Consider the following 20,973-nt stretch of genomic DNA (forward strand, 5'->3'; position numbering starts at 1 on the left):
TTGTTCTGTTGGAGAGCTGGATCAAGTCTGTCCTCCGTAGCATCTCTCCACGTGCCATGTTCACCAGCGGCTCTGCGCTGGAGACCAGGTCTCCGTACGGCGCTTTCCCGCACTTGTTGGTGCCGTACAGAAGCCTTTGATCAGGACAGGCTGTGCAAGCCTCCAGGACGTGCCGCCGCCAGCATCGCACGGGCTTGTTAACGCAGCAGCTCTGCTTTTTCCAGCTCCAGCCTGAGCCTCCTCTCCCAATAGCAAGAGGCAAGTCACCATGGAAACATCCACCTGGAAATGCTCAGAGGATCTGTGGTTGTGGGATTCAGCACAATCAAAACGTCAGGGTCTGTCCTGGGGTTTTTTTCATCCGGGATTTTTCTATCTGGGTTCGCAGTGCTGCAGCGAAGCACAGCAGCACTGCTCCCCCGAACACCACCAGGCAGGTGACCGTTCTCCAGCCACGGTGTGCCCGGGGTGAGGAGGCTCCGTGTCCTCCACATGACATTCCCGGCAGGACTCGTCCTGAGCGCTGAGAAGCCCAGGTTCAAGTGAGGTTGAGTGCCTTGAAAACCAGTTGTCTAGCCAAGTACTAAAAAGAGAAGGAAGGTGAGGAAGACATTTAAGTAGAGATGAGTGCAGATGTTATTGCCTTCTAGGAGCTGTATTAAAATGTAAATTATAGTTAATGTCATCTTGCAGGGAAGAAAAGCTCTTGAAATAAATTTCCTATTTTAAGGTAGTAGTGAGCTGCTGTGAGTGCACAGGGAAAGTCCTTTTTATGGGCTGTAATTAGCAGCCAGGTTCTGGCTGTTGCCTCCTTTGGCACCTAAAGGGAAAAAAAGTCATTTGATAAAAACGACCACAAATAAAATGTATGGAGCTGCCCAAATGCCCTCTCCAGCTGAGCCATTAGGCCTTTCCCCGAAGATGCCGCCGCTCAGTGAGGTGTGTTACCTGTGTGGTTTCAGGAGAGGTTTGTAAACTGTCTACCTGCACGCAGAATTCATGGCAGCCTGGTCTTCCTGGCGATCTGGTGAACGCTGCAAGCCCTCTGAAGTCTCCTGAGGCTGCCCCTCGGCCCAACACAGCCTCACTTGCCTGCACAAGTCAAAGGCTTGAGGAACTTCCAAATTTTGCTGTCAGCTCTCTTCATCGAAATACTCTTCATTACTGGGGTAACAGGGAGCTGCGGTACCCCCGGGAGTGGAAATCCCTGATGCACAAGAAGAACCACAGGATGCTTAAGGCCATAGGGAAAACTTGTAGGCTTCACTGGCCCCACAGGGTCTAGACCGTGCCTTTGAAGGTACGTGGGATGCTTATGTCTTATTTTTAAAATCTTTCATTTCCCTAATCCAAGTGATTCGTGGAGTCTCGCTGTTCCTGTCTGCATCCTGCTTCTCTTGTGTGGAGCGCAGGAGCTGTAAAGCCACGAAGCCCCACCAGGTCCCAGCCGAAGATCCCTCCCCTTGCCTTGAAAACAGTTTGTTGGCGGCGAAGGGAAATGTGGATTTCTGCTGTCGGCTTGCCTGCTGTGTAGATGCTGCAATTAAGCCGCTGTTTCATGCTCTAGTTCTCCGGATGAGCAGATGCTGGGTCCCCGAGGAGGCTCGCGGAGTTGCAGAAGGGCAGGATCGCTGGGGCTAAAGGTGTGGGCAGGGACAGCTGCCTTGGATGCAGCTTCTGAGCACCTGGAGCAGACTGTCCCAGGCTGCCTCCACTTGAGATCTGAATGACTCCAAGGCTGGAGACTCCACAGCCTCTCTGTTCTAGTCTTTGACCACCTTTTTTGGGGGGGAAAAAAGCACTTTTGCTTATGTTTGAATGGGATTTCTTGTACCTCAGTTTGCACTCACATGCATAACGATTTATGTAGCCTCAGTGGCAGCCTGCAGCAAGCACTTCCACTCCGGACCAGACCTTTATTAGCAGGGATAATCTGCCAGGAAGCTCAGTAATTAATCAGCCTGGAGCCGCCTGGCGCTGGCCTCACCTCACGCTGCTGCCGGGGAGCGGGCAGGGTGGCGGGGCAAAGCCGGGGCTGGCACCTCCCTGCTCCAGCTCCCTCCTTCCAGACAGTGCCAGGAAGCCCCCCCAGGTCTCATGCTGGCACCAGAGCAGGGGTGGCAGGTCCCCTCACCTTGCCGGTAACCCCGTCTCTTGGCCAAGAGGGTGCCGGGGGAGCCAGCCGTGTGTCCAGGGCTGTCCTGGGACACCGTGCCTGTCTTCACCGAGCAAACGCTGCTCCTTGGAGGCTCATGCCTGGCTGGCGGTAGCAGATGGCAGTTCTGCTGGTAATACTTCGAAAGCATCTACTCGGGCAGGGAGAGGCTCACAAATTCATTATCCTGGGAAAACCAGACAGAGATTTAAGCTGCAAAGAAGATAAGAAGATTGTTTTACCAATCCCATCTTTGCTGTCTTCCTGATGGCATGTGCATTTCCCCGGAGAGGGGTCTTGCTTGAAGAAGGAAGGCTGGTTTTCTGGACATTCAGGGTGTGATCCCCCCTTGCCCATCTGCAGCCCAGCTGAGCTCGGTAGATGCAGTCAGGATATGCTCAAACAGCAAGGTTAGAGCCCACAGGCTGGGCTCATCTCGCACTCAGGGGTTACACCACAGTCTGGAGCTGAGACCCAACATCCATGCGGCCGACAACCCTTGCAAGAGCAGAACAGCCCCCCAACCCCCTCTCCTGAGCAGAAGAGATCCCATTAGTGCAAGGGACTGCTTTGCATTCCCTGGCAGGGGCTGCCGGTTGCTGCAAAGCTTTGCAACCCCACTGCACTTTCTGGATCCCACCCTGACCATCGCCACGGAGAAAGTCCAGGGACTTGCCCACGCTTTGGGAAGAGAGCAGCAGAGCCCAAGAGGAATCCAGATCTCAAGGACTAGCTGTTGCCCAGCAGACCCATTCCAGTGCACTCAAGTGTTAGAAGCTGGCCCTAAAAGAAGTATTCCTCCTCATGACAGCATACGAGACCAGAACCGGTGTGTGCCGATCATGCTGCTCGCTAGCTCCACATAGCATTTCACAGAAGCAGATATGTTGTCCAAGTTGCAAGACTGGTAATTCTTTTCTTCCTGTTAGGTGATTAAGTAGAGGTGATTAAATTAAAATTAAGCAACACATGATGTGATTGATCGCCCTTGCAGGAGTCATTGCCCCCCTTGAAGCCCAGGTTCATTCACCACAGGAGGCTGACAGGCGCTTCACTGCACCTCGCCGTCCCTGGGGATGCTCGCAGAGGGAGCTCAGCCCGGGGTGGTCATTCGAGTGCTGCTGTGCCGATGGAGCGGTGGGCACCCAGGGGCTGGCATTCACCGGCTGCGGTGCAGAGGACGCAACTGCTTTCAGAAATGTTAATCACTGCTTATTGCAGCTTTTTCCATCGCAGTGCAGCTGCAGCTGCTGCTGAGAAGCTCGTCTTTGCTGTCTGTAACATCCTGAATAGCTGTGATCCCTAGAGCTGCATAGCTTTGTTCAGTCCTAGTGGAGAACTTTACACAGCTTTAAAGCTCTTTCAGAAAAAGAAAAAAAAATTATCTATCTGCCATGGGCACATTCCCCTGAAGCATAAAATCTTTCTTCCTGAGCTGCTCTGCCAATCTCCCATGACATAAATCCCTCTGACACTGGGTGCAGATCTGCACTGTCTCCTTCTGTGGGGATTCAGTGTGCGGGAGCACTTTGCAGTTGCTCGGAGGGACCAGCCAGCCTTCAAATACACCCTCGCGGTATCGGGGCCTGAGCCCCGTCCTCCCTGCTGTGTCTCAGGGAAGGGCAGCAGAGCCCGCAGGCACCGGCCAGCCCACATGCTTGGTTGTACTGCGCCGCCGGGATGCTGAAACACGTTCCCCTGGGGGAACCATCCACAGGTGCAAGAAGACGTGCTTTAGCGTGCAGCCTGGGCAGCCCCAGGCAGAGCTTGGTGTGCTGTAGGGAGCCCTGCTACAAGGCGTGCAGGATTTATCTCCTCTCGCTGGCACACCTCCCGCGCTGGGCTCATCCCCAGACTCCCGCTGCAGCCGGTGGAGAAAATGAGGCAATTCGGCAGCGTGGTCCATCTCAGCTGATGGGCAGGTGAGCATCTCAAGAAGATCATTATTCAGAGCTGAAGCTGGGGGAGGTAGTGCGTTCATTCCTCTTGGAAATGGCAAAATACCAGGCTCGCTCCTCACCCGCGGCAGTTGGGTGCAGCTGCCGCAGAGCCAAGCCGGCAGCCCGGCTCCGCGCCAAGGATGGATAGGGCAGCCCCACGGAGGCTGCAGCAGCTCCTGTGTATCTTATGGAGGTATGTATCGTAGGCATTTGCTTTGCATGGAGTTCATAAGCTGTCATTTGGAAGCTGTCTTAAGTAAAGACAGAGCATGGAACTGCCCTACTGCTTTGAATAATTACGTGGGTTAATAATTTTGAGCTAAACAAGGCTTGTTCTTGTTCACCAGCTTTTCCAAGACCTGGAATTTGGTGTATGAGTCTTGGCCAGTTCTGCCTTTTTCTATTCCCTTGAGTCTTTGCCTCCCTTCGTATTGCCGTGCCCCTGTGCCCACGCAGCACCGAAGCCCCTCGGCTCCCCGTCTCCCCAGGCTCCCTGAGCCACGCCGCTCTCCCTGTCCCACTGCAGGTGGTGCGAGACCAGATCTCTCACTGCACGGTGAAGCTGCGCCAGACCACGGGCCTGATGGAGTACTGCCTGGAGGTCATCAAGGAGAACGACCCCAGCGGCTTCCTGCAGGTTGGTGTGGAGCTGCTCACGCCTGGGCTGCGAGGGGAGCGGGAAAGGCATCGCACAGCCGAGAGCCCTGGGGTAACGCAGCAGAGTCGGGGGAGTTACACCAAAGATGATGTCCCCAGCTTTTCCAACCATAAAATAAAGGACCAACCTCTGATCACCTCCAAATCACAGCAAGGCAGAAGCAGAACCAGGCCAGGGACATTTCTTACCGCGGTGTGCAGCTGGTGGTGGTGTACTTCTGGGGCAGTGACCATCATGTGCTGTCCCATGGTTCTCCAGCGAGAGACGGACATACAGCCCTTGAGAACCGCATCCCCCGTTGGTTCCTGGGCTGGTCCCTTTGGTTCTAGACCCTGCCTTTAAAACAGTCCCCAGAGCTCTTGGGGTCCCTCTGCCAATCTGAGCCTGCAGCAAGGGGTGATGCTAGAAAGCACATGTGATGTCCCAGCCTTTGGCAGTCAGGGACAGACGTGGCAGCCCGGGAGGCACAGGGAGGGAGGAGAGCAGGGGGGAGACGAGGCACAGCGCGCAGCCCAGGTGGCCCTCGGTAGCTGAGGCTGCTCCTTGCCACCAGATCTCCGACGCTCTCATCAGGAGAGTGCACTTAACCGAGGACCAGTGGGGAAAGGGCACGCTGACGCCCCGGATGACCACGGACTTTGACCTGAACCTTGACAACGCCCCTTTGCTGCAGTCCATCCATCAGCTCGACTTTGTGCAGATGAAAGGTAAGAATATTTCCTGTGCCTTTCAAAAGCTTGTCTCTGCTCATGCTGAGTGCTTCCACGCAACTCACCACAGGGAAGGGGCAGCAGAGGAGACTTTCTCATCTACTCCCAGCCAGACTGGGCACCCCAGACCCAGAGTTATGCCCGTTCCTGTGTATTTTGCACCCCTGGGCCAGTCATCTGCCTCCCTGCCTCTGATCCCTGGGCAGCTGTGTGCCAGATCAAGGTGCCAGGAGCTTGGTTTTGCCTGGCAGTGCGTTAGAAAGCGTTCTGTAATGCCAGGAGAGCCAGACTGGTCCCAGCTCAGCTGGCAGAGGTTGGGACCAGGCTCTCGGGAGCAGCACAGGCACTTCCCAAACCTCTGCTCACACATGCTCGCTTGCTCAGTGCTGAGCAGCGTCTGGCGTGGGCCAGCTAGCGAGCTGCCTGCTGCGGGCAGCCACAGTGTCCCTCCAAACACAAAAGCACAAAGAGCCACGCCGCGTAGCTCGGGGTCAGTCCTCCCTCCCCTCTCCTCCCTGTTGTTTTAGACCTTCAGTTTTAATTTCCTCCTCGTTCTCCGTTCCCTCTGTGCTCACCCTCCCATACCATGGAGAGCCGCTGCAGTTGCACAGCTTTGCAGGAAGCAGGGAGCCGCTGCCACCTGTGAGCAACTGGTGCCTTGGAAAGCCCTGGGAAGCTGACAGAAGATGCAAATGGGCTGTGAGGCAGGGAAGCTCAGGAGGACATTGAACGAAGGCCTGTGCCTTCAGCTGGTGCAAATATGCTGCCTGGAGGAAAGGCCACCAGCTGCAGGTCTGGCATGGCTCTTCACTGCCGTCACGGCTGGATTTCCTGAGTCGGGAGCCATTTGCACACACCAGCATTTCTCAGTGGTCAGACACAGGAAGGCTGTTGACCGAGTGCTTCCTTCTGTAACGATATCGAGCATCTTCAAATAATGGCCCCTGGTATTCGCTGCGGCGAGCAGGGCGCGTTGGGCATGGCTGCTGGGAGCGCTCGTAGTTGCTCGTGTTATTTCGTTTGGCTGTTCATTTGAAGTGTCAGTAACATTTTCTGCTAGCAAGGGGACCCAAACCCAGGGAGGGCTGGATTACTGTTTAGCTTACACACCAGTCATGGAGATGTTAGCGTGTTCCTGCCCTCCCTTCTTTCAATTTAGCCCAGAGGGTTATTTTTAATTAATAAGAGCAAATCTGCTGCTAGTTTAGCCGCCCACTCTCCTCTGTGGAGGCAGGGCAGAGCTGACAGAGGCTGTGCTCTCGTCTCACCCTCGCTGTAGAAATAAGTTGTTGCATTTTGCAGGCTTAGCAGAAGGTTGGGTTTGGATCCCAAACGCATGTCGCAGAACTGAGGGAGGCAGGGCAACACCAGAGGTCTCGACAAAGAGCAGAGGTGAGCGATAGGTACGGGGCATCCCACATCCATTGCCAGCACATGCTGGGCACGAGCAGCATCCCTGCTGCTGTATTAGCTGTAACACGAGGGCTTTCTCCACTCGCTTTCTCCAGGCCCTCAGCCTGGTGGTTCCTGCTGAGGATCTGACCCAGGAGGTGGAGGAGAGTGGTGATTCCCTCATGGAGGGAGGTGGTGAATGGTGAATCTTTGCCAGCGAGTCCATCTTTTCTCTCCAGGACATGTGTGGCTTCTCCACATCTTGTCTGGATTCTCCATCTTTTTTTTCACTGGCTCTTGTCAGACTTTGGGCGGTGAGGATGAGGGTGGAGGACAAGCAGCTCTGTTGAGAGGAGGTTTGGGAGAGCTGTCCCTAGCCAGGGGATGGGATGTGTCGGTGGACATCCCCTTTCCCTGTCATGCTGTCACCCCTCCATGCTTTTCAGAGCAGGAGTGGGCTGCATTACACACGTGCAGATGCCCAAATACAGCAGTCTGAGCAGAAAAAGCCCTGATGGTCCTTTATGTCCCCGATGTAGCTGATGGGAGGCTATAGGGGACGCAGCCTCCCAGCATCAGTTCCAGAGGCGTGCGGAGGCTGAGGGCAGGGACTGCCTGCTGCCTGTTTGGAGACCTCTCTGAAATGTGCCTGTGCCTCTTGTGCCTCCCCAGAGGTGCTCAGCAGCAAGGGCTGTTTGCTTACTGAGCTGCCACCCCGGGGACCCCACGGGAACCCCCAGAGTGGGTGCTGTGCTTGGGGCAGCAGGGAAGGACCCTGAGCCTTTTTCGGCAGGTCAAGGGCTCTCATTCCCTGGCACTAAAACAGCATCATTGAGAGACGCGCTCATCTCTTCTCCAAGTCCCCCAGTTCATGTGGTTGCCTCCCCCTTTTAGGACAGGCTCTACCACGGCAAAAAGATCAGGCGCTCCCCGTTCTGCGGGTCCCCAGGCTTGTCTCTGCTGCTCCGGCATTGCTTGTTCTCTTGCCGTGAGTTTGGTGCAGAAGCAGAGCAGTGCTTGCTGCTGGGTTGTAGATAAGGCCAGGTCCATGGCTGCAGCCAGCTCTGCAGGTTTGGGACCGGCTTCGGTGAAGAGCCCAGGCACTTCTATACCAGGTATATTGTTGCGCTGCCATATTTCACCAAAATGCATTAGAAAACAGGAGGAAAACAGAAAAGCTTCACCAGGCTGTGGGATGGAAGAATTTGGTGGAGCTTGTTTGGAGAACAGTCCTTTCTGCTTCCTCCCCACCTCACACCCGCGAGATCACGGTTAACGTCCCTTGTGCCCTGCTGGCTTCGCACCGAGGCAATAAATGCATCCTCCCTGCTCCAGCGGAAATGTGCATGCCATGGCTATCCCCCCGCTCCTCCTCTCTGGTGCTAGCAGCCAGGCTTACACTAATTTGTGTTTAGTTTCCTCCCCAGTGCCGGCCCCCCCGATCCTGCAGCTAGAGGAGTGTTGCACCCACAACAACAGTGCCACCTTGTCCTGGAAGCAGCCCCCCTTGTCGACGGTGCAGGTGGAAGGCTACATCCTGGAGCTCGATGACGGCAACGGCGGCCAGTTCAGGGTAGGTGCTCGCAGCACAAAGCCAGTCCCGGCGGCGAGGCGTTACTCCTGGCTCCAGTATTGCCCTGCCATGAAGCGACCAAAGAGTTCCCCAGACTTTTTGCAAGTCCCCTCCATCCCTTGGAAACATGAGAGTTGTTGCTGGGGTGCCCAGGGAAGCTGACGGCGCAGACAAGCTGCAGGCTTTTTTGGGGGGTAAGGTTATTTGAGGGGGTGGAAATACCTTTCTGCTGACCAATATGACTTGCAAACGCAAAGAACACATTTGAAGCTCTGTCTTTTTAGGTTGTTAAATATTTCATGCAAGGTATGCTAATTGCCATGAAAGACTCATGGATTGCCAGCTGCCAGCAAGCAGAGGTGTTTAAGGCCTGAGGGCTTTTAAATTGCTGTAATTACACAATTAAAATATGATTTTTCTCTGATCCGACACGCTGATAATTATCCTGGGGTGTTCACATCCAGCGAGAGCAGGCGCAGGGACCAGCCCACTGCATTTTCTGAATTCATCCGCAAGAAACTCAGCCAGGCAGGAGCCAGAGCAGAGCCAAGGCATAAGAGAGGTGATGTGGGTGCAATCTGGAGAGAGAAGGGAGCGGGAGGCTGGGTGTGGGGAGACCAAGGCTCAGCGCAGCTGCCCCGGCGAGGTGAGGGCAATTCTCCAGCGCACCCGTCTTCTCCTCCCACCAGCAGTGGGAAGGAGCTTGGGTGTGCATGGTATTCCTGCTGCTGGGGTGCTCCAGCCGATGGGACGCGGCCGGTGCCACAAAGGGGAACATCGCTGGCTTCTCAAATCATTGAGCCATTCTCCTGCCCAAAAGCAGCAAGCTGACCGTGTCAGGCAGCGATTCGCCCAGCGAGCTGGGAGTGCCGACTGTCGTACGGGTGACAGTCCCTGCCGAGAGCAGGTCTATGTGTAGCCCGGCCTGTTAGCTACCTCCCACACAAACAGGCAGGAGAGGTTGGGACGGTGGCCTGAGGCCAGAGGACTCTGCCTTTGGGCATCAAGCCAAAAAGGGGCTCCTTGCAGTGAGCCTGGGGTGGTGAAGTGGGAGCTGTGCTCTCTCACGGGCTGCAGGGTGGGTGCTGGAGCCCAGGTGGACCAGGGCCACCTTAGCGTCCCAGCACCAATCTCACCCGGTTCGTTAGGACACCTACATTGTGCTCCTTGACCCCGAGCACTGACCCATTGCTGTTCCCAGGTCCACTGTGGCTCGGGCTGCTCCCCAGCCCCAGTCAGGGTGTCAGGAGGGGTGGAAGCCATCACCGCTGCTCCCCAGCCCCAGTCAGGGTGTCAGGAGGGGTGGAAGCCATCACCGCTGCTCCCCAGCCCCAGTCAGGGTGTCAGGAGGGGTGGAAGCCATCACCGCTGCTCCCCAGCCCCAGTCAGGGTGTCAGGAGGGGTGGAAGCCATCACCGCTGCTCCCCAGCCCCAGTCAGGGTGTCAGGAGGGGTGGAAGCCATCACCGCTGCTCCCCAGCCCCAGTCAGGGTGTCCGGAGGGGTGGAAGCCATCACCTCTGCTCTGCAGCACAGGGGACCATGCAGGCACCCCTAGAAGCTCTGGGGACGTGCACCCACCTGCAAGGAAAGGGGCCAAATTCAAGCATTGGCTCTGGAAGCAGCAGCACCCCACCACCCCAGCAGCTCGGGCAGCGAAGCGCAGTGGGCTCTGGAGTTGGAGGAGGGAAGTGAAGCTTTCCCACGCAGGCGAGCTGCCTGCGCAGAGCCTCCATCTGCACCGTGAAGGGCAGCAAACGGGACTTTGTCTTGGGATCTGCTAAATACAAGTCAATGCTTTGTGAGCCATGTGTTTCGGTAGCCCGTAGGCCTGTTCACCACTGTCCCTGCTCGCACAGCTCCGTTCCTTTGAGCAGGGCTACGGCACCAGAAGTGTGACACACCGGTGAGTCAACACCCATTCGGTGTGATCACCTTGTTTTCTTTCAAGGAATGCTTCGATCCTGCTACCCAAGTGCACATAAAATTGTTTTCCGCAAGGATGTTTCCCTGTCCTGGGCTCAGTCTGTATACATTCTCTGGCAGGGCTCTTCTGGGATTCAGTCAGAGTTTGGCTGGGATTACAGAATCACAGAATCATTAAGGTCATGTTGTGGTTTAGCCCCAGCTGGCAGCTAAGCCCCACGCAGCCGCTCACTCACTCCCCCACGGTGGGACGGGGGAGAGAATCGGAAGAGTAAAAGTGAGGAAACTCATGGTTTGAGATAAAGACAGTTTAATAAGTAAAGCAAAAGCCGCGCACGCAAGCAAAGCAAGACAAAGAATTCATTCACTACTCCCCATGGGCAGGCAGGGGTTCAGCCATCTCCAGGGAAGCAGGGCTCCGTCACTCATAATGGTTTCTTGGGAAGACAGACGCCATAACTCCGAACGTCCCTCCACCCCTTCCTTCTTCTTTGTCCCAGCTTTATATACTGAGCATGACGTTATATGGTATGGAATATCTCTGGCCAGCCTGGGTCAGCTGTCCTGGCTGTGTCCCCTCCCAGCTCCCCGTGCACCCCCAGCCTGCTCGCTGGCAGGCCAGCATGAGAAGCTGGACTGTCCTTGACTGCTCAACAACAACTCAAAACATCAGCACCTTATCAACATTTTTTCATCCCAAATCCAAAACATAGCCTCACACTAGCTTCTGTGAAGAAAATTAACTCTACCCTGGCTGAAACCAGGACAGGTCGGAAAAGACCTTTAAGGTCATGAAGTCCAACCACCAACCCAACACCACCAAGCCCACTAAACCATATCCTGAAGTACCACGCCTACACATTTTTTTAATACTTCCAGTGATGGTGACTCCACCACCTCCCTGGGCAGCCTGTTCCGATGCTTGACCACCCTCTCCGTAAAGAAATTTTTCCCCACTGATGCTTTACGACTTGGTCCAATATGAATAGCATCTCCTTCCCCCACAGAAACTGGTTTTATGGCACAGTATTGTCAAGGTACAAATCACAGGGCTGTTTTGCTCTGCTTTAGCCATACCCAGTGCTCATAAGTCTGCCCCAGGTAGCAGAACATGGCTGAACCCTGTGTGTCACGACCGCTGGGAGCTGTACTCCCACCCCGGGACTCCGTGGTCCTGGCACTAACCCATGCCTGTGCTTGCTTTGCAGGAGGTGTACGTGGGCAAGGAGACCATGTGCACAGTGGACGGGCTTCACTTCAACAGCACGTACAGCGCACGTGTCAAAGCCTTCAACAAAACAGGAGTCAGCCCGTACAGCAAGACCCTGGTCCTCCAGACATCTGAGGGTAAGGCATCGCAACAGCTCCAGCCCAACGCGCTCAGACACTGCTCACACGCACGCGTGGGGCCCATCCAGCACACCCAAGCTTAGCATTGCAATACAGGGAACTGCTGCGCTGGTCCTCCAGTACCTCAGCAATCATTGCAGTAAAGCCAGCACTGACGGGAGGAGGAAAGGTTACGTCAGGAGCCTTGAATGGTGCCAGAATTTCTCATTGCTTTCCTTTGCAGAAGATGTTCTTTGGGGAGGTACAGTGAGAAGCATCCCTCAGAGAGGTATTTAAAATTCGATTGCAGCAGGGTTTGTATTACACAAAGGGAAGCCCAGATGTTTTCATTAATTCCATTTAAAACAAAACAACACTGTCGACATTGCTCCTGAGACGCTAAGGGCTATGCATGGCTGCGCAACGCCATAACTGCGCGAGGTCTTCTCCAGCCCCTGGCAGTACACAACAGAGATCAGAGGGACCTTGGAGCCACACAGGTGTCCTTGCAGACCCACGGGATGTACAGCCAGCCACGCCGGCATCGTCTGCATCACCCCCGCACCGGCAGGCACTCAGAATATTAAAACACGCTCTTTGCAGGTTGTGGAGGGGTCTCCCCGCCTGGCTTTAAGTACATTTGTCACACCAGGCACTTAATCTGTTGCGGAAAATTGGCTTGCTTCTGACATGCAGGTGGAGAGCCGCAAGGCTAGCTCCGAGAAACAAGGTGGGAGTCATAGGCAGCGGGCGATGCAGCCGTGAAGGAAGGCATCAGCCCCCACCGCCACGTCTGCTGTCCCGTAGCCTTGCTGCCAGGCGAGAAACCCCTCCTCAGGAGTTTTCCATGCTTGGTGGAATCCCTTTTCCTTACTCCCAGACTAAAATCTCTCTTTTCCAAGCCGTATGAAGATTTTGGTCCACAGCAGCATTACCAGACCTGGCTGGCAGCTGGCTCGAGAGCAGCAGCGTGTGCCCAAGCAGCTGCCGGCAGACACAGTCTGGGGTCAGGAGGGACCAAACACAGCTCATGGGGTTGCTGGTGGGGTGGAAGGAGGGTGAGATCCTCAGCCACAGAGCACCTCCAGTGGCTTTGAGCAAGGAGGAGGAAGGGTTTTCTGCTGAAAGAAGAGAAGACAAAAGCAGAGCAAGGCTATCCGGAGCGTTTTCACTTGCTTGCCTGCACTTATCTGCAGGAGATAACTGTTCCAGTTCAGGAAGAGCATGTGCCAGGTTTGGGTGCGTGGGCGGGACAGGTCGGTGAGGAATGGGGCTCACGTGTGACAGACGTAGAGAGCAAACCTGTGACAAACCCTTCTCATACGGGAGGCAGAAAACTCAAATCGCAGGCCACAAAGGCCTCGGCACGTCTGTCTGAGAGCTGGGTGCGTTTGCAAAGCTGGGCACCAACGTCAAGGAAGCTGCAGCGTTCCTCTGGAGATCCAGGGACAGGTCAGCCCTGATCCAGCCCCACGCTGGGGTGGCCAGGACCGCTCCCAAAGCCTGAAGGTCAGCAGTTCTCACCCAGTTTACTACCCAGCTTCACCAGCCTTTGCAGGAGGCAGCAGAGCTTTGGCCTCTCGTCACATTTGTGTCTCTCGAGATGTATTCGAGGAAGTTTCCTAACCAAAACCAGTTGAGCTTTAAGTTGTCCCAGCCAGGAGTTTGCAGGGGGGACCCTATGACCTTTCCAGCTCTGTTTTCCTCTCCTAGGTGTTTGCGCTGTCGAGCCGAGCTCGCCTATTGCGCAGCTCCAAAACACAAAAGAACCTGGGAGAAAAGAGCTGTTCCTGGTCCCAGCAGGCCAGGCTGTGCTTGGGGTGGTCCCTTGGTCTGTGCCAGCGAACAGAAGTTTCACTCTTCTGAGCATCGGCTGACAGTTCGCTGCATTGCGGCCTTTTCACCGAATGGGCTTTTCCATTTGTTACTCCAGCACGAAAAAAAGAGGGAGAAAAAGTCAAACGGGCCTGGAGCATTTTCTACTCTTAGAGGCCATCTGAGGTTTTTGGACTTAAAGCGAAATAAATTACATCTCTGGGCAGCTTCGGGATATCCAAGTGAGTTCTTGAATAGAGCCACCTTACACATCACAGCTCTCCCATTAGGCTTTTATTTCTGCCCTTCACGGCAGCATCAGGCCTCGTAAGTGCTATTTTGTCTGAAGTAGGCTTAGCTTTCCCCTCCAGTCGTGCCCTGCAGCTTGCTGCAAAGTGTTTGTGCGGGAAGAGGGGACAAAAGAAGAGACTGGCTCGATACGAAGAGGACACCTCTCTGAACACGACTGTCCTGCTGTAAGGGGTTGTGAGAAATTCTGCTTAGAGGGTGTTATTTAAAAGCTGGCTTCTAGTCCTAGCGCACAGCCTGTGGAAGTGAACTGAAGTCTTTCTTTTGCCTTCAGTGATCAGTGAAATGGGCTGTAGAGGCTAGCGGGGAGTGAAACGTCTTGCAGGGTCTCAGCATCTGAAGAGAAAAGGATGAGAAGAGGGTAAAATTGTTTCTGGGCCTCTGCAGCCATGCTTCTGTGGTCCTGTCCAGCCGAACAGCCAGGGCGAGCCAGGCAGCACCTACGGGAACGTCCCACGGGACGTCAGCACACACACAAGACTACAGCAAGGGGCAGAGCACCTTCCCAGCCCGTGGTGTGGCACACCTTCTTCTGCTCATCCCAAAGGAAACCACATTTTCCAGCTGAGGAAGTTGCAGTTCACTCTTTAAAGCTGGTGCTTGGTACTACCAGCAGGGCAAGGTGGCTCCTGGCTGGGAGAAGGGCTGTGCCCCAGAGCCCTTCCCACGTGCTGGGCCTTCTGGGGCTTCCCAGGGATGAAGATCCTCAGCAGCAGCACAGCAAGGGCTGCCGTGGTCCTTACCTTGAACCGTGTCCTCTCCCGACCTGATAGCAGGCTGTTTCACAGCAGCCCTAGGAGTATCTCTTGCCCTGTCACGTCGTAGCGGTGGCTCCAAGTCACTGCGATGTGGTGCCTGGCTTAACCTCTCTGTTTCTTCAGCACATGCACAAAGCTCAGCTGTAGGCTTGGAAATCACTCTGGAAGAACGTTGGCAGGGTGACCCTGTCCGTAGGCGCAGGCATCTTACAAAGCTTGGCCGCTGACAGCACCGCTCAGCTGCCCTCGCCTCCAGGAGCCCTCGGGTCTCCCCCCAGCCTCCTCTTCTCCAGGCTGGGCAGCCCCAGCTCTCATGGTCTTCCCTCATCCAGCAGATTTTCCAACCTCTGGCCAGTCTTTTGCTGACTTCAGGACCCCGTCTGTTTTGCTCCCGGCGTGTTCCCATTTTCACCCTACCCACAGCTTGGTGCTTTCACGGCTGCGACAAGAGCAGCCTCTGAGAGGCTTTGCAGAAGCCCCCGGCTCTGGTCTGCTGGTCATGGTGGGATGCAAACAGCCGCTCCCAGGAACAGGCACCTAAGGCACGGTGCCAAGGAACAGAGGAGGAGACCTTCTCCACAAGGATTTCTGAGGTGGCTTCTGAGTCTCTGAAGCATTGTTTCCCTCCATGGGCTGTCCAGCAAGCTGGATGGTGGGAAGAAGGACCAACTTGCCCCAGAGGTGGAGAAGGGAGCTCAGCAGTGCTGGAGGGGACTGTCTACCTGCTCCCCAGGCCCAGATCTGCTCTCCTGGCTGGTGCAGATGTTCAACCTCCCCCCTGCCAAAACCTTCTGCTCCGTTCTCACCATTCTCTGTGTCTCTCTGCCTGCCCACACCTCAGCCCTTCCGTTGGACGGCTTCATGCCTTCAGCCACGCTCTCCTGGGCACGTGCTGCCCGTGCTGCCTGCAGCCATGCACTTGAGAGCCAGCACGGGGGAAGAGCTGTGTCTCCGCTCCCCCTTCTCGCTCTGTGTCTCCAGCTTTAGGCATGGCTGCAGAGTTTCAAGGCAAGCCTGGTTTCTTGTATTTTTGGTGAGACACAAGCCTAGGAGCAGAGGATCAGGGACTTTCGCACCCTGCTGTCCCCTCTCCCGGGTTCCCAGACTTGGCCAACCCTGCCAACACCACAAGTAGCTGCACCCAGCCACCTCTGTCACCCTGGGGATGTGGCAAAGAGCCTTGGGGCACCACAGCCTGAGAGCCCTTCCCCAGCCTAGTCGAGCACCAGAAGCTTTTCTCTTCTTTCAAGCTCAGTTCCTCATCTGGGGCCCAACATTAAGCTCCTTACCAGCCATGGAGTGGCCCTCAGCAGCAACCAGGGCTTTTTGATTGGCAGCTTTTGGAAAGAGGTGAACAACACAAGGGGAAACAGTCTGCAAGGAGCTATAGGAACATAAGATGCTACTTAGGGAGAGTCATGAGCATGGCTACTCTTGGTAGTAGTTCCTCTCACTCTTGGTAGATGTCAGAGGGCACGTCCCTCCCTAACCTTGAGCTCCGTTTATTGACCTGTTGTGCAATAATTTATCTTACCCATTTATGAACCCACTGACACTCTTTGCTTCCACAGCAAGTTGCAGAAGTTACAATCCACTGTGCAAAAAAATGCTTCCTTTTATCTGTTTTAACGTGATTTCCAGCTCAATCCATATTTACAGCTGAGAGAGACAGGAAGGCTGGGGATACAGCGTTCCTGAGTTTATCTGATTTGAATGTGTGGAGGATGATGGATCCTACATTTTCATGATAACGTATCCCTTGAGAAGGCTAGGGAAGAAATTGCAGGAGGTGACCGTTTGTGGTAGCGCGGAACGGAAACCGATGACCTGAGAGGTTCCCTCTACTCTGACGTTTTGCTGTGAATCACATGAGTTAAATTCTTACTGTAAGGCTCAGATGTGTTTTGACAGGTACAAAGGGATACCAAGAACACAACATCCCGAACAACCTTTGAGTAAGGTGGGTGCTTGGTGGTACTTAGGGTAATATAGCTTAGTACAGCCCTGCAAAATGCCTTTCAGCGTTACCAACAGCCTAGTTTTCACACCACTAATTGTTGCGCACAAAAAGGTATGCGATTTATTAAAGAACGACGGGAAGTGTGCATGGTAACTTGTGAATTTTTTTAGGTACATTACTATGAAGAGGGGCAGGACTCACTTTACAGAAAAGCATATTGAATTTGTCATGATGACACGGGAACATTTTGGAAGACGAAAATACGTTTATTGCCGATACCGTCAGAGGCAAGGCTTTCCTGAAGGGTCTCGCTGGGTTGCACAGCACCAGACATTTCTGCTCCACGCACTGTACGCACGCTCGCTGCAGCAAAGCAGGGTCCGTGCGTGCCGAAGCGTCTGTGTGCTGGCCCGAGGTCTGGTCTCGGGTGACGGAGTGACGCCGTCCAGCAGACCCGATTTCTGATCTCTAGTTTGCATTGATCTTACGTTTAGACACACAGTCAGAAGAACAGACCCTCCCTTTTCCAGTGCCTTTGGAAAGATCGCAGCTTCGTAGAATGAGTCCTTTCTCCTCCACCCTTAATCTACAACCCAGCTTCCCGGGGAGATCCTACTTTGAGCTAAGATCTTCGGCCCATCAGCTGAGCTTGCATTCTTCTTTACAGTCCCTGAATTCAGCCGGTGAGCCGAGTGCCTCTGGCATTTCCTCTTGGTCTGTGCTTCTGGGCATCTCCAAAGTATTTGTTTGTTCTGTTCCGTTGTGTTTGTTTTTCCCATGACATGCGGATGGCAGGGGGAACTCCTTCTGTTTGTCAGTGGCCCGCTCCTGCCGCAGAGGGAGTTTCAGTGGCATAGTTCTCATGGTGTTTTCATCTGTACGTACCAGCATGGGCAGTTTTAGGCGTGGGGTGACAGAGCAGCACAGTAACTCCTTACGTGGGTGCTGTTCTTGGCAGGGCCGGCATGGCTGAACCATTTCACACAGCCAGCTGGCAGAGCAGATCCCTCATCTCTAGTTTGCATTGATCTTGTGTCTAGGGACAGTCAGAAGAACAGACCCTCCCTGGGAGAAACCTGTGGGGACATTTCAATGGTTTGCTTTCCTTATACAACCAGAAAATGCAGCCTCTGCTGTGAGATTTGTTCTGTGAAATTAGCTTGCTCGATTAAATCTAGACCCCTCTTAAGAAAGGAGCAAGTCTAGATGCAAGCAAGGTCTAGCTAAGGCCAGCTCACAGACCCCTTGCAGTCTTAAGACCCTGAAGGTGTGGGCTCTCGTCCACTCAGCTTTGAGCAGGGGGCTCGGCTTTTACAAACCAGACGTGATCATATCGACGTCTTGTTTTCTGCAGAGCAGAGGAAACGACTCCCGTGATACCTTGCTCATCTGGCAGCACCCACAAGCGCTTTGCTTGCCTCCTGGCGCCCGGTCCTCATGGGCTGTGCTGGGACGCAGGCAGTTCAGGCAGAATGAGTGACGGTATCGGGCAGCCGGCGAAGGAGCTACAGGCACAGTGCATCTCTCAGAGCTGTTTTCTAACCAGTCTTTGCACATCTTCTGTTGCTAAAGATCCTGGGCCCTGATTCTTCTGCCACTCTGGATTTACACCGCTCCAATGGAGTAATTCACGGCTTCCTCTGGTGTAAGCCCAGGAAGAATGGGGGCCCCCGATTGTTTGATTTCCATCCCATAACCCGGAATGAGGAATGCTGCAGCATGACCCTTGCCAAAATAACTGGGGGCCCTGCAACTTTCTTTTCTTTGTGCTTTTTATGGTGTTGTTTTTTTTCTCATCGTACTGCTGTGCGCTAATGGCTTGAACTCTGTTTCGTTACGGACGTTTCTTTCTTTGTGTCCAGTGTACCGACAGCCACCGCCACGGCCCTGAGCAATACCTGGGCGTGCAGCGCGGAACTCTGCAGCCGCGGTCTAGGGTGGCGGGGCAGGGCAAAAGGGGGTCCTGATCGTCCCCGTGTGTCCGTGCTGTTTCGCATTCGGGGGAACTTGTATCGCAGCGATGCGCAGAGACCTTGAAAACCACTCTTCGAACAGGGGTACGGAGCGCGATTCATTAAAACAGCCTCGGGAGGTGCTGCTTGGCACTCGCCAGCGGCGTGGCACCGAGCGGCCAGACGCTTTCCCTCCAGGACGCACATCATGAGGGCGAAAAGCCCACTTCCCTGCCAGAGGAGAGGTGAAAACCAGTCACAGAGCTAGAAGGGGTTTCCTTAAAACCCAGCACCTGTCACGAACGGCTTCCCGTGCAGTGCCAACACGGGGCTTCATGTTGCCCTCTCCTCCTTGCGAGGACAAGCTCCTGGCTCAGGACAAGCTCCTGGATCAGGACAAGCTCCTGGATCAGGCCCCGGCTGCAGTCCGGCTCCCCGCAGCCAGCGGTCGAGCACAGCCCAGTCGCAGGAGGGTGAAGGGCACCCCGACGCATCCTGCCCATGCAGCTGCAGTCGAAGCTACAGCCGGGTGCCCTTTGGGTGCTAGCGGGGGTCTGAGGCCAGGCATCTGCCCCCCGGGACCCCCTCTCCTGCTCCGCTCCTGCCCAGACGGCACAGACGGCAGGGGAGGCAGCCACACTGGTGGCTGCTCTTCTTTCGGCAGTCACTGTCCTCTGAGGAGTGGTGTATAAGTGATTCAACTGAGAGTCCATCTAGAGAATACTTACCAAGCAGTCCAGATATTCCTCCAAGGCTAAAATTTCCTGCCCCTTTTCTGGGGGAAAGTGCAATGATTTGGCATCCTGAGCAAGTAGCGATCAGACTTGATGCTCTTGAAGGCTCTGATGGGATCTGGCAATGAAAGAGCAGATACTCCATGCTTCCCAGAGGTGAGACTCGCCAAAACGGCCAACGGTCCGCACTCAAACTCACGGGTCGTATTTGCGACCCCTCTCCCCGCTCTCTGGCTTTTAATGAATCAGGCCTTCCGTGGCTGGATGCTTAGTTAATGGTTAAATGCTGATGAGTGTTTTTCAGGCGGTTGTTGTTTCTTAGCTGTGATGTGTGAAATGTAGTATCTCTTTATAGGATGCAATTTTGAGACACAAGGAACGCCTTACTCTCAATTAGGCAAGTATATTTATTACAATTAACTGGCACTTACTCCACATTGCTCATCCTTTTTTCTTTTTTTTTTTTTTTTGATCTTTAACTTTTCTTTGGTGAGTGAGCAGCATTTCTTGGCCATACCCTGCTTGCAGAGCGCTCTCGAGTGTCATGGCAGTAGGCAAATTCGGAGGAGGAATGGTGATTGCCATATGATACAAAGGCATTTTATGTTTTTCCCCGTATGGTTTTAAAGAGAAGCCTGGAGTCAGTGCTCGGGAAGCGGCCCTGTAATTAATTGATCCTCCTGCTCGGAGCAATACGTATTCCAGTTCATTAAGGGCGCTTGAACATGGGCCAAATGCTGAGGGGGTGATTAGCCCCTCGGCAGCTAATTGGAGTGAGTGCTCGTCGTAGCTGGGTGCCTGTCCCGTGCAGGCTGCCTCCCCCGGGCAGTGGCACGCCGCAGCCGGCAGGGCCGGGCCCCTTCGTCCCCCCGGGAGAAGGAGCCCCGTGCCCGGCCCAGCGGGATTCCCTCCTGGGGCAGCTCGCACAGCGTGCCAGCCAGCCGAGCCCGTCCTCGCTCCGTCCCTCCCCACCTCTGTGCAAAACGCTGAAAGGTTTGTGTGCTCACTGGAGAAGCAGGCAAGCAGAAATTGTTTCCTTCCTTTCCTAAATGCCAACTTCACGTGCTGTTTTCTCTCCTGCATGCCTTTCCCTGGGACTGACCACAGTTGACATTAAAAAAATGGTGGCAGGTACGGAATCCCCTCCGTCGAGTTGCAAAACTGGGGCACCCGTGTGCATGTGAGCTGTCCTTGTGAAACGATCCAATAAATCGATGAATAAATCTCACCAGAGTGTTTTATTTTTCAAGCCGTATTTGCTCCTGCAGGCGTGAGAGTGTTTTGTGGATGTGTCAGTTCGCGTTTCAGTGACCGCTGGAGAAAACCACCTGGGGAACGGGGCTGGTGGCTTGTGAAACCCCCGTGCCTCTGTCTTGTCGGGGACGTGACACTGTATCTGTCAGACTTGCATTTAAACCAGCAGCCCTACCGAGTCGTGGAGGTTTTGGGGCATTTTCCAGCCTTCCCACGAGCTAGCTCTTGTCTTACGTGTGGCCGGTTGCTCTGCAGGGAGGTTTCTTGGTGTGACGCAGCATCTCTGTCAGTGTGGACCTTTGTATGTGCTTTTGGTTCCCGGGACTGCCCGCCCTCAAATGCACACACACAGTTTATCTGCTGATCCTCGGTCCCCTTCCCACACTGGGGCTGACCCTGCAAACCTTTGCTTGCATGAGTAACCCGTAGTCGTAAGAGCGAGTTACGCCAGCGAAAGCCTGGAGACCTGGCCGGGATGGCACGTCTCCATCTGCCGGGGCCAAATTTTAG

General features: G+C 54.6%; 1 protein-coding gene across 2 annotated transcripts in view; it reads left to right on the forward strand.

Moving 5' to 3' along the window:
- Positions 1 to 20,973, forward strand: part of LOC309416265 (E3 ubiquitin-protein ligase TRIM9) — a gene marked incomplete at both ends in the record, with an annotated part of 69,069 nt that overhangs the window by 43,527 nt on the left and 4,569 nt on the right. The window contains 7 exons of one of the 2 annotated variants that reach the window (XM_082015836.1): positions 4,622 to 4,732; positions 5,307 to 5,460; positions 8,271 to 8,428; positions 11,561 to 11,699; positions 17,018 to 17,206; positions 19,565 to 19,606; positions 20,317 to 20,340. In XM_082015836.1, the coding sequence (XP_081871962.1) occupies positions 4,622 to 4,732; positions 5,307 to 5,460; positions 8,271 to 8,428; positions 11,561 to 11,699; positions 17,018 to 17,206; positions 19,565 to 19,606; positions 20,317 to 20,340 (817 nt within the window). The remainder of the gene's footprint in view (positions 1 to 4,621; positions 4,733 to 5,306; positions 5,461 to 8,270; positions 8,429 to 11,560; positions 11,700 to 17,017; positions 17,207 to 19,564; positions 19,607 to 20,316; positions 20,341 to 20,973) is intronic. The other variant, XM_082015837.1, reaches the window with a different exon arrangement.

This window comes from Phaethon aethereus (assembly GCF_964289735.1).
Source record: "Phaethon aethereus genome assembly, contig: HAP1_SCAFFOLD_73, whole genome shotgun sequence".
Classification (NCBI taxonomy): domain Eukaryota; kingdom Metazoa; phylum Chordata; class Aves; order Phaethontiformes; family Phaethontidae; genus Phaethon; species Phaethon aethereus.